Genomic DNA, 13,696 nt, shown 5'->3' on the forward strand with positions numbered 1-13,696 from the left:
CCTGTCCCATTGTGATGTCATATATGTAAATGAGATCCATTGTGATTGGACATCTGTGAGGTGGCACTGTGACTTATGCAGCAGTTTGATTTTAATTTTTTTTTATGTTTTGTGAACAATTTTATTCAAAATCTGGGGAAATAATTGACGAAATCTATAGCAGTGGATTTCTGAACTCATAAGTTAAATCCCCACAGAAATTGTAAAAATCTCCACGTTTTTGTGTCTGGTTTTCGAGGAGATACGTTTTACATGCAAAAACACACACACACACACACACACCGAGTTTTAATAGATACTAGACCAAGTGCAGACCCGTTGGGTCTGTTCCCCCAACGCGCGTTTGAGGGGGGGAGGGGGTGCGGGGCGGCATATGGCATCACACACACTAACCACCCCCACACTAACTACCCCCTTGATATTATATTAATATTATTAATTAGATCCTTTAACCCCATAACCGCCCTATCCACTTACGCATAGCCCCCAACTCGCAGGCACGTCTAGAGAGGGTGTGCAGAGAGAATGGGGAGAGACAGTGAGAGAGGCAGAGACAGAAGGGCAAGAGACAGGGGGAGAGGGGGGGTGGTGGAGGAGGGGAGGAGGAGAGGGAGGGGGGGAGGTGGGGAGAGAGAGAGATGGGAGGAGAGAGAGGGGAGAAGAGAGAGTGGGAGAGGGAGGCTGATATGATATGAGAGATAATGCAACATCTACTGTTCTTTCACCTCTGCATTCCCCAAAGGAGAGGATAGTGGTCATGCGACCATCCCGTAACCTATCCTTTGTATTGTTAAAACATTATATCTCGGCAATGTGGTTTGCATTATGCTCTTTGAAGGTGAATTTGCCACAATGTTAGCTATAGTTGGATAGTAGAATACAAAGCTGACTGAAGAGAACAAGTCATTCATCCATCGCTTTCTTTCAGCCCTTGTGCTTGAACAACTAAGGTTAATAACATTATTTCCCCTCCAAAATATTTCAACCAAGACCTGTGTTAAAGCACAATATTCTCCATGAGTCCTGGGAGTGGGTAGGGATTAGTGGAAGGCAATTTGTTGTGGAATACCGGAAAAATGATTTTCTATTGGTTTTGATGATACCCCTTGTTAATAGCATTCTAATCAGATAAGTCTTGTTCTTGTCAAAACCTTAATTTTAAAAGCCTCTTTCAAAAACACTTTTGCTTCATGTACCCAGTAAAAATAATAGTCTAACTATTCTGATTCTAAACCTTTTTTATTCTTTCTATAATTGGACACCCAAACTTGAAAAGTACTGTTAATTGCGACTCGTTCTGTGCTTTGTATAAATATATAATTACTCTTTTAAATCTAAAATATTATTGTTAGGTTTCCGGACTTTATCTATCAGCCCTCTTGCTCTTCTATGTTCAATATTTGAATTTCTCTGTATCTTTATCATTCAACTTTTTTCTGTTTTATCTTCTAGAAACATAGAAAATAGGTGCAGGAGGAGGCCATTCGGCTCTTCGAGCCAGCACCGCCATTCATTGCGATCATGGCTGATCCCCAATGTTTCAAAATTTTGAGATTTAAAAAATCAAGTCTGTAATTTATCCCATCAGATAAAGCATAAAAATAAGTTTAATTTGACACCTAATTCATTTTCATATCTTCAGTATTAAAAAAGTTATGGCCATTTTCATACTCGGAAATTTGCATCTTGTTCCCTATTGTTTTTCTATTGACTTAACTCAAAAGCTGTGATCGAGGACAGTCAAAAGCACATAACTTTCTTAAAAATTAAGAGAACTGAAAGAAATTTCAGTTATTATAGATTGAAGCATTCTGAAACAAATATGAAACAATCTTACTTAGATGACTTGAAATTAAAGCATATAATTAGTTAGTTACCTAATTGTAGCTAATTACAAAATTCAATTACTAGATCTAAACATCTATCAATTTCTTAAGAATAGATTAACATTTTTAAATAGCCTAAGTGTCCAAATAACATTCACACAAGAATTCACAATATAACATAATTTTTAAATCTCATTGTCATGGATTTATAGGCCAAATGGAAGGAATTTAATGTTTAATACCTGTAAATTAATGGCCATTTAAATCATCTTGCGAGTGGGTTTTTCTGGAACGCGATCATTTGGAACGTTGCGGTTTGCGGTGAATTTAAACCCCATATCGGCAGGAAAAATACTGCCGGTTCGTATGGGGGGAAAATCACCGTTTCGCTACGTAAAATGTGAATTAAAGGCATCTTAAGGAGCACTTTTATACATAAAATAAACGGCTTTCCTTTACCTGTCCCGTACCTGAAATCCGTCCCCGTTGTCGGCGTTGACGACTTTAGAAGCTGATTTTAAAATTACTCCAGCGCTGAACTTGCCGGACGATTTAAAAAAAAAAAATACACAGAACGGCCGTCGGAACAATTCTTCAGCAAAAGCTTGCACTCCAACCAAATATAATCCAGGACAAGGTAGGAGATAACCGCGTTTTAACCCCGCCCCCCCCACAAAGGCACCAAAATCGCGCACACGGCCAGTGGCAGAACTGCAGCACCGCTGTATTGTAACATACCTACCCAATCAATAACCCATGCCTGCCTTCTCCCCACATCCCTTGATTCCACTAGCCCCTAGAGCTCCATCTAACTCTCTTAAATCCATCCAGTAATTTGGCCTCCACTGCCTTCTGTGGCAGGGAATTCCACAAATTCACAACTCTCTGGGTGAAAATGTTTTTCCTCACCTCAGTCTTAAATGGCTTCCCCTTTATTCTAAGACTGTGGCCCCTGGTTCTGGACTCGCCCAACATTTGGAACATTTTTCCTGCATTTAGCTTGTCCAGTCCTTTTATAATTTTATATGTTTCTATAAGATCCCCCTCATCCTAAACTCCAGTAAATACAAGCCTAGTCTTTTCAATCTTTCCTCATATGACAGTCCCGCCATCCCAGGGATAAATCTCGTGAACCTACGCTGCACTGCCTCAATCACAAGGATGTCCTTCCTCAAATTAGGAGACTTCTCTCTGTTATTACTTTGTTTCTTGTTAATTCCGTTTTTTTTCATTAATTTTATTCCAAAATTAATAATGTTTTGACAGTAGGGAATTCATGAATTATTTTAAAGTCCTGTATTCTATTGCCAAATGCCCAATCTTGTTTTATCAACAAACTTAGGTTGTTTTACAAACACCCAATACTTGGAATAAATGTGGAAACAGCACTTGCTCTTCAAGTAGACCATTTTCTAAGCTTTCCTCAAGCTTTGTAAAAATTAGTCTAATGTTTTTTGGCAATGATAATTTAAGAATGTGATCCCTTGGGATCATTTTTATACAGTTTATTTGTTCAACTGGAAGAAAGAATGACATGAAGGGCATGTCAATGCACATATTCCATGTATGCAGTTGTTTTGCACTTTTTTCCAGTTGAGAATCACGTATTGTGATCCCTCCAATATATTTTACCAGACTTGACGTGCACAGAACCTTAATGTTGAGGTGAACTAAAAGGCAATTTCAATGTTTTCCATTATTAGCTGAGACGCTGAGTCAGGATGTACATGTGAAGAGGTTATACTCAAACTTGTAGAGCAGTGGCCACATCACAGCTGGCTATTACATATTGTTAGGTCACTACTTTACGGGAAAGGTGTGATTGCAGTGAGGTGGTGCAGAAGAGATTTACAAAGATGTGTTAAGAGAGAAATTACAACCATGACGAAAGATTCGCGGGGGTATGATTCTTTTTTAGAGTGGCGGTGGCTGAGGGGGACTTTGACATAAATTAAAACAATGAGGGTTGTAAATAGAGTTAATCGGTGGATCTATATCCTGGCCGAAGGATCATTAACTGCAATACATAGCACCAAAATCACTGGTGGACGAATTAGACGAGAGTTGAGAAACTTTTTTTCCACCTGGAGGATCGAAGGAATTAATTGAAAGGTTAGTAGAAGCAGAATACTTCGTTAGAATTAGGTACCATTTAAAATGCATGACTTGCAGGGTCATGGGTCAAATGTTGAAAGGTGGGATTCAGCTGGGTAGCTCTTTTTCAACCAACACAGACATAATAGGCCGAATGGCCAGCTGTGTTGTAAATATTTTATGGTGTGGAAAAATGAGCCTTTCATTCTTGTCTATTGCAGCTGACTCAGAAAAATCCATAAATACGTAATAACCTTTTGAAGTAATGAATCATTGTATTTCACTTGTAAGGTTGGCCTTTATGTTCACTGCAATTTATTATTTTCAGAATAACTGTCCAGCAATTGCAATTTATATTAAACTGATATGTTGTTTGATAGTTGTTTCTTTCTTTCGGTTTTCTTTGGCTGTTGGTTATTTATAGATGGGATTCTTTGGAATTACATTTATGCAGTTTGTTTGCATAAACTGAATAAAAATGACATGGAAGGGCATGAGTCAGTACACAGACTCCAGTAATATCTGGTTGTTTTACACTTTTATTTCCAGTTGGCAATTTAAAATTATGGCCCTATCTGTACTTTAAATATGTGATAATGGCATGTGTACTAATAAGGGCCAGAACCATTTCTTCAAACTGTGAATCGCTGTCACTCACAAATGGCAAATGCGCCGTCATTTGCTCTTTTCACGGCTCCCTAAAATCTATACCCTGGAATCAGGGCGATGAAATTAGCTGCTGTGTAAATTGTGTGTCTGAATGGTTCATTATCTAATCACCATTGGAGCTAGAATGATAAAATAGATTTGATTCCGAGAAGAGCTGTGGCAGATGAATTCAACTATTTTACAATTTGCACAATTTTTTTATAGAAACAAGAATGGTGGGGTTCAAAATTAAATGAGAAATTGAATGCATTGGTACACTTTTAAATGCACTTTTGCTATCTTCAGTTTATTATTATTTTTATATCAATGCACTCTGTAAAGGTACATCTATAACTTGCATTAACAAATCTTAAGTTTAAAATGTCATTTAAAATGCCTCTTTCAGGAGCTTTTGAGGATGATGGCATTGTTCACGTTGAAGGGAGTGTGGATCCTGTTCGGGATATTGAAATCATTCACGAAGAACTGAGACTAAAGGATGAAGAGCTAATTGTGCCCATTATTGACAAACTAGAGAAAGTGGCAGTAAGAGGAGGTGACAAGAAACTAAAACCAGAATATGTAAGTAAAGTATCAACCACTTTTCCCCCAGTCACCCCCCCCCCCCCCCACTGACCCAGCTCCCCAGCTGTGTGTGAAATAATTGAAATGCATTGTCAGTCGACTTTCTACTTGTTATCCATGGTCCTTCTTTGACAGTTGTATTAAAGGACAGAGTTTAACATGATATTTCTGTATATAAATTATAAAAGTCTGTGGCCAGGAGTTGTAGACATCATTAGCACTGAGTTATTCATTCAACGGGTAACCTCAGGTCAGAATGCCAGGCTAATGAAAGTATTTGGACAGGCCTTTTACATGTTCGGAAAGCTATACAGATCTTTAAGCCTACTGCTTGATGTGACAGCTCGGGAAAATAATTCCAACTTGTGATTTTTACTAGTGCAGAACATTTTTGTTCTACAAGTTAAAGTTTTGGCCTTTTCATTATTTTCTCTGTCATTTATCTTGATAAAGCTATCCCGACTCTTTGTTGTATTAACCAGCTGGGCCATTTCACCTGCTGAAACCATTAAGGGACTCGGTGTATTCTCAGATTAATCCTCCTGACATTGGTTTTTGCAATGATGGCTGGAGCAGGCATTCAGAATTTGCAGGTGGCCAATGACGCACATAATTGCTGACAATTTTAAGCAATGAATAAAAATGGTCTGCATCACTTGTCAAAGGTTGTATGTAAAGATGCCAACTGAAATCTCCTGAACGCCTTTTTAAGCTTTACAGAATAGTTAGTGAGCATGATGTTTAGCATTTTCATATTGTAATGTATGTGTAAGTTTTTAGTGTCATGTCATTAAATTTAAAAATTGTGATAGTCATGAAGAGGTTTCCTGGAAGAGGAAAATCTACTACTTTGCAGACCTTGCATGTTTTTCTTCAATGTTAATGTTCGTAATATTAGCCAATAGTAAAATTAGATTTTGTTTCTTGGGGTAAAATGGTCATGCATTTATAAAATTGAATCTTGTATGGAGGCTGCCAATTTCATAGAATGGAGCTTAGAAACTGATGCTCTTAAAATATTCTTAAATTCTATATTTTAATCTTAAAGTCTGTATTCTGTCTTTAATATTTTTGTTAAAATATTTCTATCACACATTTATCAAAAAGAAGCAATGTGCATTTTTATACATAAGAGTCGAGTTTGACCTTTTAAACCTGCCTGCCTTTTATTAACACCTGCTTGTAAAGGGAATTGTGCCACATGCAGCTCTCGATTCAGAGCAGTGAAATGGATAAGAAAAGGCTTCAAGAGTTCAGTTTGTGTCACTTGCTGTTTGCCATTTCCATTTCACAGATGATTAATCTTTCTTTAAGGAAAGGACAGAGAAACAAAGAAAGTTGTCTCTTCCTGCAGTTGCACCTTCTGAATGCTCATTGGTTTGATAACTAGAAGACCTTTTAAATTTCCTGTTGAGAAAGATGTTCTGAAACTGAATGCAGCTGGTTGGAGATCACCAGCATGATTCTGTTACTATTGTGCAATTGAAGTGATTTTTTCCTATTCTCATTTTCTGGAAGTCGGGAGGTATCGGCAAAAAGCAAATACAGAATAAGCTTTTGCCCATCTTCACGTTTGAGAGGTTGGAAAAGTTTGAATGTTTTATTTAGATTATCTTTCTCCCTTCATTTCCCTTGCCTTTAGTCATTATTTATTTCAGTCCTGGATCCTATGTTCATTTTCTTTCCCAGTCAGTCTAATGGAGGAAATTACATATTTCAGCAAAAGATGTTCTGTGAAATCTTTACTCGAGTGAAAATTAACAAGTTTGTTTCCATCCCATGAAGCTTTTGTTTTAAAATAAATTATTTTGAGAAAGGAAAATAATTACCTAATTATTCCTGCATTGATTTACTGTTATGAATGGTAATGCATCTGTTTTAGTGCAATCTTTTCCAGGATATAATGTTCAAAGTGAAGAACTGGATTATAGATGAAAAGAAACACGTGCGCTTCTATCCTGATTGGAACGATAAGGAGGTAAGACATGGATGAGCGATGTACTATTTTAATAAACTATGTTAGATGTCATTTTGTTCTATAGAAATCTTGCAATTCGGTTGTTTGAAGAGAACTGTCAATTTCCTAGCTATTTTAAATGTCCTGTGATAGGACTAAACATGTTAAATTGAAAACTATTTGGTTTATTTTAACTTGGAAACAAATGTATTTATTTTTTTCTCTTTTAATAGATTGAAGTATTGAATAAACATTTGCTATTGACTTCAAAACCAATGATTTATTTGGTTAACTTGTCTGAGAAAGACTACATTAGAAGAAAGAATAAATGGTGAGTTTCCGACTAGAAAGAGGTAATTGGAGTCCAAACATTGTCCTGTAATGTGGTTGTTGATCTGTGCTCTTGTCTGTAAACGCTAATTACGAAAATGTTCCTCAGAACAAATCTTAAAACAATTTTTGTTATGACTCATAACAGTTTTAAAATGAGAACCATGTTTTAATGCCAGCTCAATAAACTTCTGTCACTATAGCTTATGGTAGTGTATTATTTAAAGAATAACCTTATTATCAGGTGCACTCATTTAATGGTTCCTTGTTTTGCCTTTTCATTGAAGAAAATTGTACATTTTATAAGATAAAAGTGTTCTCAATGCATAATTTATTCATTTGTACCTAAATGAGCAGATATTTAGAATGGAAATTGTCTGATTAAAGGAAATGAAATCTAGAAATACAGAGGGCTAAAGAATATTTCTTAATTGCACATGGAAATAAAAGTAATTGTTCTACTTTAGATTACACTACACACGAGTGGTATGATAGCCATTGGGGATTATTTTGCATCTGTTATCAGCTGGATCAATGAGGAAATTATGCCTAGTCAAAAGGAGTAAGAATAAAATAACTTTAGAAGTAGAGACAATATTAAACAAATTGTCGTCTCTTCATGGATTAATATTTTAACTTCATTTCCATGTTTAGTAGCAGTAGGAAATAATCAATATATAAGAACCTTTACTATATGGCCCTGATTGAAATATCAGTCTTCATTGTTCTTTTATTTTGTAGACTAATTGTTGCTCTCTGAACTCGAAATTATTTATTAGATATGAGACATATTCCTGAATCTGAAAGCATTTCACACTTGTACAGAGTTGATTAAAAGTGGCCGTAATTGTACAGTCAATAATAAACCTTAATAATAAGCAAACTTACAGGAGACATTTTCCTGCTGTTTTACTTAGAACAATTGTACTTTTGATTTGAACTAGTATTGTGAAAAGAGTTAATTTTGCCAAATATCACAAACCTTAATTTAAAACAGAAAGAAGCTTGTTTGTGAGGGTCATAATCCATTGTTCAATCATAGGATTAAAAATGTGCAACATACTGTTATCTGTCTTTGTCAGAGGATCAAAGACATTACAAACAGGTGATGTTCCAAAAGCAAATTTGGTACATAGCCATTTTTCCTATACAATTTACTGCCTGCTGTTCCTGTTTTCCCTCCAGCAAGTCACTGACTACCCCCCTGCATGTGCCTGCCCGTAAAAATAATGATTAAGGAAGTTTTTGTCATGCATTTATGAGTGGAAGCATTGCGTTATGGGAAAGGCATCTACTAAAATTGGGGGGTGGGGTGCCTATTTTCTTTTCGATACAGATCACACCAGAACTGAAATGCTATTTTTTCTCTGCAAAATTTATGTGCAAGCGTTTAAAAAATAAATTTTAGAAGTATGATAATGGTAGGTTTGTATATTCAAGATAATATCACAATGTACCGGTGCACGGACAGAGATGCCAGATGTGAAAGATAAGTGCAGTTATCATTCATGCTGGCTGTTTCTTAATTAATATCTTCATGCACCTTAGTTCACTGAAGGAACATTTGCTTTAAATTAATGGTATTTATTTTTATGAAATGAATGTCTGCTAAAATACACAAGGAATATGGAAAAATACACTTAATGCTGGAAAGTTCATTTTGTATTACCTGAAGTTCCAAAATATAAGTACAGGTGCACAACCTTTTATCCGAAAGCCTTGGGACCAGACACTTTTCGGATTTCGGAATTTTTCGGATTTCGGAATGGAAGATTTTTAGCGTAGATTTTAACATTTTTTAGATAAAGCATTACAGGGGACCGGGTGGCTCAGTGGTAGAGTGCTCGGCTCGTGGCCGCAAGGTCGCGAGTTTGCGCCTCGATCCCGGCAGTTACTCGGTGAGGGAGGTAGCGCTCTCTTGTCACCCTAGCGGGGCTACATGGCCTTAGGTGGCCTAGCTCGGGGATTCTTGATTCCCCCGAATAAATAATTTAAAAAAAAAGATAAAACATTAAGTAAAATGTTAAACATAAACTGGCTCAAACTTAGCTAAACACATGAAAATATACTTCCATGCAGTAGCCAGTCCGATGATTTTCAGGGCCTTCTTGCCGTAAACTCCAGCGTCAGGTGAAACAATTCCTCAGCGGCTGGGAAAGTCTGGAGCGGCTGCCTCCTCCCCGGAGACCGGAGACCGGGGCACTCGTAGCCCTCAGGCCGCGCCAGTTGGAGCTCCGACCCCGGCGAACTCGATCCCTGGCTCCGCGGCGCTCCAAATCCAGCGCCGCCCGCAGCCCCAGCTCCGCGATGTTGGGAGTCGGCGGTCACAACGCTCCGGAGCTTACTGCACGGCGACCCGGTAAGGCATCGCCCGCTCCCCGCTGGTATCCCAGCGCTGCGCCGCCGAAGCTGTAGTCCCGGCCGGTCCCGACAGGAAATGCCGCTCCATTTTCGATGGTAGGCCGCGAGGACGGGGTGAAGAAGCAGCTTGGAGGGATGCTGCCTCTCCGACCAGGTAGGGGACTAAGAATTAATGTTTCCCCCTCCCCCCCCCCACACCACATAAAAGACCTCCAAACTAACTGACTAACATTTAAGCAATGATTTACAGATGTTAAGTAGCTACAGTAGTACAGACCTGGGTTGACCGTGGGTCGTTTCGGGTCAAGTTTGGCGCCAAACGCGAGCTTTGGTGTGCAGACGACATCCTGAAAAAAATGTCCGGTTTTCGGAGCTTTTCGGTTTCCGGAATTTCGGATAAAAGGTTGTGTACCTGTAGCTTAATTTATAAATATCAATGCATCTTTTTAATGTGACAAATATATACACTTTTTCAGAAGAGATATTTGCATTTATTTAATGCCTTGTTTTCAATATTAAAGAACATGATGATTTCAATAAACTGACGTGAAATTGACATTTTCTTTCAATTAGATGGCTGTCGCCCGTATGTTTTATTGATTTCATTGGAATTGAAAGACATGACTTATTTGAAGGAGCAAAAATTTCTATTTACACATGACTTATGGTGTCCTCTGTATAATAGTAAAGCAACTGCTGTGGTACAGGCTTGGATTCTTCATTGATAGCGTGGTGTTAATAGATGGGTATGATGGCCTTCATTAAGGGACAAATTCTATGAAAAAGGTGAGAGTAGTCAGTATAATGTAATTTCTGTTTGTCCCTTAGCTCTTTTTTGGATAGCTTTTTTGTGGCAAGCAAAGGTTTAAGAACAGTTTATAAATGCACTTTTCAGGATGCTTAAAGATTGCATTATTTTAGAAGAGTCATTGCCTTGCCAGAGGTGCATTAAATATAGACAATTATTTTGTCTTTTTTATTTGTGTAGCACATGTGGAACATGAACAAATTCCTTTCTCTCGCTCTCATCTATCTATCTATCTAACTATCTATCGAACTATCTATCTAACTATCCATATGTGATCTGGGACCTACGCCAAAACGGTACACGGTAGCGCTAAATTTTTTGCACAACCTTTCGATTTAATCCATAATTTTTAAGTTTAAAAAATTTGTTTAAGAAGAATTTAACAGATAAATCCTTGCTGGCCCAGCTTGCAACAAAGTTGCATCCAAAGTGGCAATCGAGGTACACTCAGTCCTTCTACCAAGTTTTTACCTGAATAGGAAGGGGAGGGGGCAATTGCTGTTGGGATCCAAATCCGGGGGCAATTGCTGTTGGGATCCAAATCCTTGCTGGCCCAGCTTGCAACAAAGTTGCAATCGAGCAACACTCAGTTCTTCCAGCAAGTTTTGAGCTCAACAGGAGAGGGAGGGGGCAATTACATTATTTTTTAAAGTCGTCGAAGCAAGAGGAGGGGGAGGCACTGCTGGGTATACGCCCCTGCACAGTTGGGGGCTAGGGGTGAGTGGTGGAATATGGGGAACGGGTGAGTGGTGGAATATTGTGTTGGGGAATGGGTTGTGTTGGGGGACCAGGCCTCCCGTGTGACAGGGACCCAACGTGTCCCAGTTGGTCTCGTGTATTACTAAACTATCATCTTGTTTCTATCTATCTATCTGCGTGTATGTCATCCCGGAACTACGCCAAAACGTTACACAATAGCGTTAACATTTTTGCACCGCCTAACTTACCATTGTGTTGTGGTGGTCTGTGTCAAGTTTTGTTCAGATTAATGTTATATTTTACAAGTTATTCATAATTTTTAACTTTAGAAAGAAAGAACGGGTTGCTCTGGGGGACCGGTTGAGTGGTAGAATATTGCATTGGGGGAACAGGTTCCGTTGGGAGACCAGGCCTTCCGTGTTACAAGGACCCTCCCACTTAGTCTACTATCTATTATTATATAAAACTCTCGCCCCAGATTCCGAAACGGAACTCCGTCCGGCCGTCCGTCCGGCAGCCTGGCCCACTCCCTTTGCTGGCGCGCTCCCTTTGATTCTCCGCAACTCCAAAACCGGACGCAGGACCGCCCGCGTCTTTTCAACTTCGGCAGAGATTTCGCTTTTCTTTCTAAGTATGCGCTTCTCATTCCATTCCGTCGTGTTTAAGCGCACGTTTTAAATCAAAACCTTACCCACCCCCCCCCCCCCCCCCCCCCCAAAAATCTCACAACTAAACTGGCTTCTCACCCACACAAGCCTCACCAGCACCAGCCCCTGCTGAACATTCCATCGTGTGATGTCACAATGCCCAATGCTCACAGATGACCAATCGGAATGGATCCATTTACATATGCCATCACCAGCCCCAGCCATTGGAGAACATTCCATCGTGTGATGTCACAATGCCCGATGCTCACAGATGCCCAATCGGAATGGACCCATTTACATATGCCTATGCAGGAGCCCCAGCCAATGGTGAACGTTCCATCGTGTGATGTCACAATGCCCAGTGCTCATAGACATCGTTGCCATAGTGACAGTACAGAGAGTCAGATGTGGGCCGAGGAGCCTTCAAGACAACATGAGATGTTCCCATATTGTGTGAAAATATTTACGTCATTCACCCCTGAACCTCGATAAGAACACCACCTGCACATCTTAATTAAATTAGAGAAAAACGGAAAAGAGGTCGGGCATTTACACTTTTAAGGCTCTGTGTGTGTCGAAGCTTCGTGTGTGTGATGCCGCACCGCGAACCCCCCCACCACCCCCCCCACGCGTTGCCGAGACGGACCCGACTTCGACGACTTCAAGATACGCTATTTTAAGACGGCAGGGACCCGACTTCGACGACAAAATCTCCCCTGGGGGCTACAGGTAGGGAACGGTCTTTATGCACTTTTGAAGTGAGTTAGTTGTTTCATGGGGTCCTTCTTTGTGTTCCAGCAAATCAGAAGGGATTACTCTACAACACGCTGGCATTAGTGACAATGTTTAATTTACTGTTATAGCTTAGTCCCCCCCCCACACTCTTTCCCCTCTCTCCCCCCACCCCTCTCCCCCTCCAATCCCACTCTCCCCCTCCCTCCACACTCTTCCCCCTCTCCCTCCTCATTCCCTTACCATGCACACTCTGTCTTTAAGAAGGAACTACAGATGCTGGAAAATCGAAGGTAGACATAAAAAAACCTGGTTAAACTCAGCGGGTGCGGCAGCATCTATGGAGCGAAACCCGGAAGAAGGGGTTTCGGCCAAAAACTTTGCCCTTTTCCTTCAGTCCATAGATGCTGCTGCACCCGCTGAGTTTATCCAGGTTTTTTGTTGTTGTACCAGCCTCTCTCTCTCTCTCTGCCCTTCTCTCTTCTCTCGACTCATGCACGCCCGCTCCAACCCCTCCATCTCCCCCCCCCCCTTCACCTCTCTCCCCCATCCTCTCCTCCCCCCCCCTCCTCCCCCCGCCCCCCTCCTCCCCCTCTCCACCCTCCTCCTCCCCTTCCACACAAAATATTTTTTGCGGGTGCAGGTCAACAGTGTATGTGACTGTTTGTGGAGACAGCCACGCGCTCTCCATTCAAGAAGACGCTCATCTGTTTGTGGAGGCGCGTGCATAGTGTGTGACCAAAGATCTTTGTGTGTGACGACACACGCTCCCCCCCCCCCCCCCCTTTGGTGCAGGAGGCGCGCGCAGCATTTGAATGCTCCGCGATTGTTCGAATTCTTCACTAACCGTCATTCTGACTTTGCTCGTGAAGTGAAAAGTCCTGAATTGCATTTGTCTGATGCAGGAAGATTGTTCCCGATGTTGGGGAAGTCTAGGACAAGCGGGTCACAGTTTAAAGATAAAGGGGAAATCCTTTAGTACTGAGATGACGAAAACATTTTTCACACA

General features: G+C 40.2%; 1 protein-coding gene across 1 annotated transcript in view; it reads left to right on the top strand.

Moving 5' to 3' along the window:
* Positions 1 to 13,696, top strand: part of ola1 (Obg like ATPase 1) — a 165,881-nt gene that overhangs the window by 70,880 nt on the left and 81,305 nt on the right. Inside the window, exons 5-7 of the mRNA XM_033023932.1 lie at positions 4,975 to 5,150; positions 7,051 to 7,131; positions 7,344 to 7,441. Coding sequence (XP_032879823.1) covers positions 4,975 to 5,150; positions 7,051 to 7,131; positions 7,344 to 7,441 — 355 coding nt within the window. The remainder of the gene's footprint in view (positions 1 to 4,974; positions 5,151 to 7,050; positions 7,132 to 7,343; positions 7,442 to 13,696) is intronic.

The sequence above is a fragment of the Amblyraja radiata genome, chromosome 7 (assembly GCF_010909765.2).
Source record: "Amblyraja radiata isolate CabotCenter1 chromosome 7, sAmbRad1.1.pri, whole genome shotgun sequence".
Taxonomy (NCBI): Eukaryota; Metazoa; Chordata; class Chondrichthyes; order Rajiformes; family Rajidae; genus Amblyraja; species Amblyraja radiata.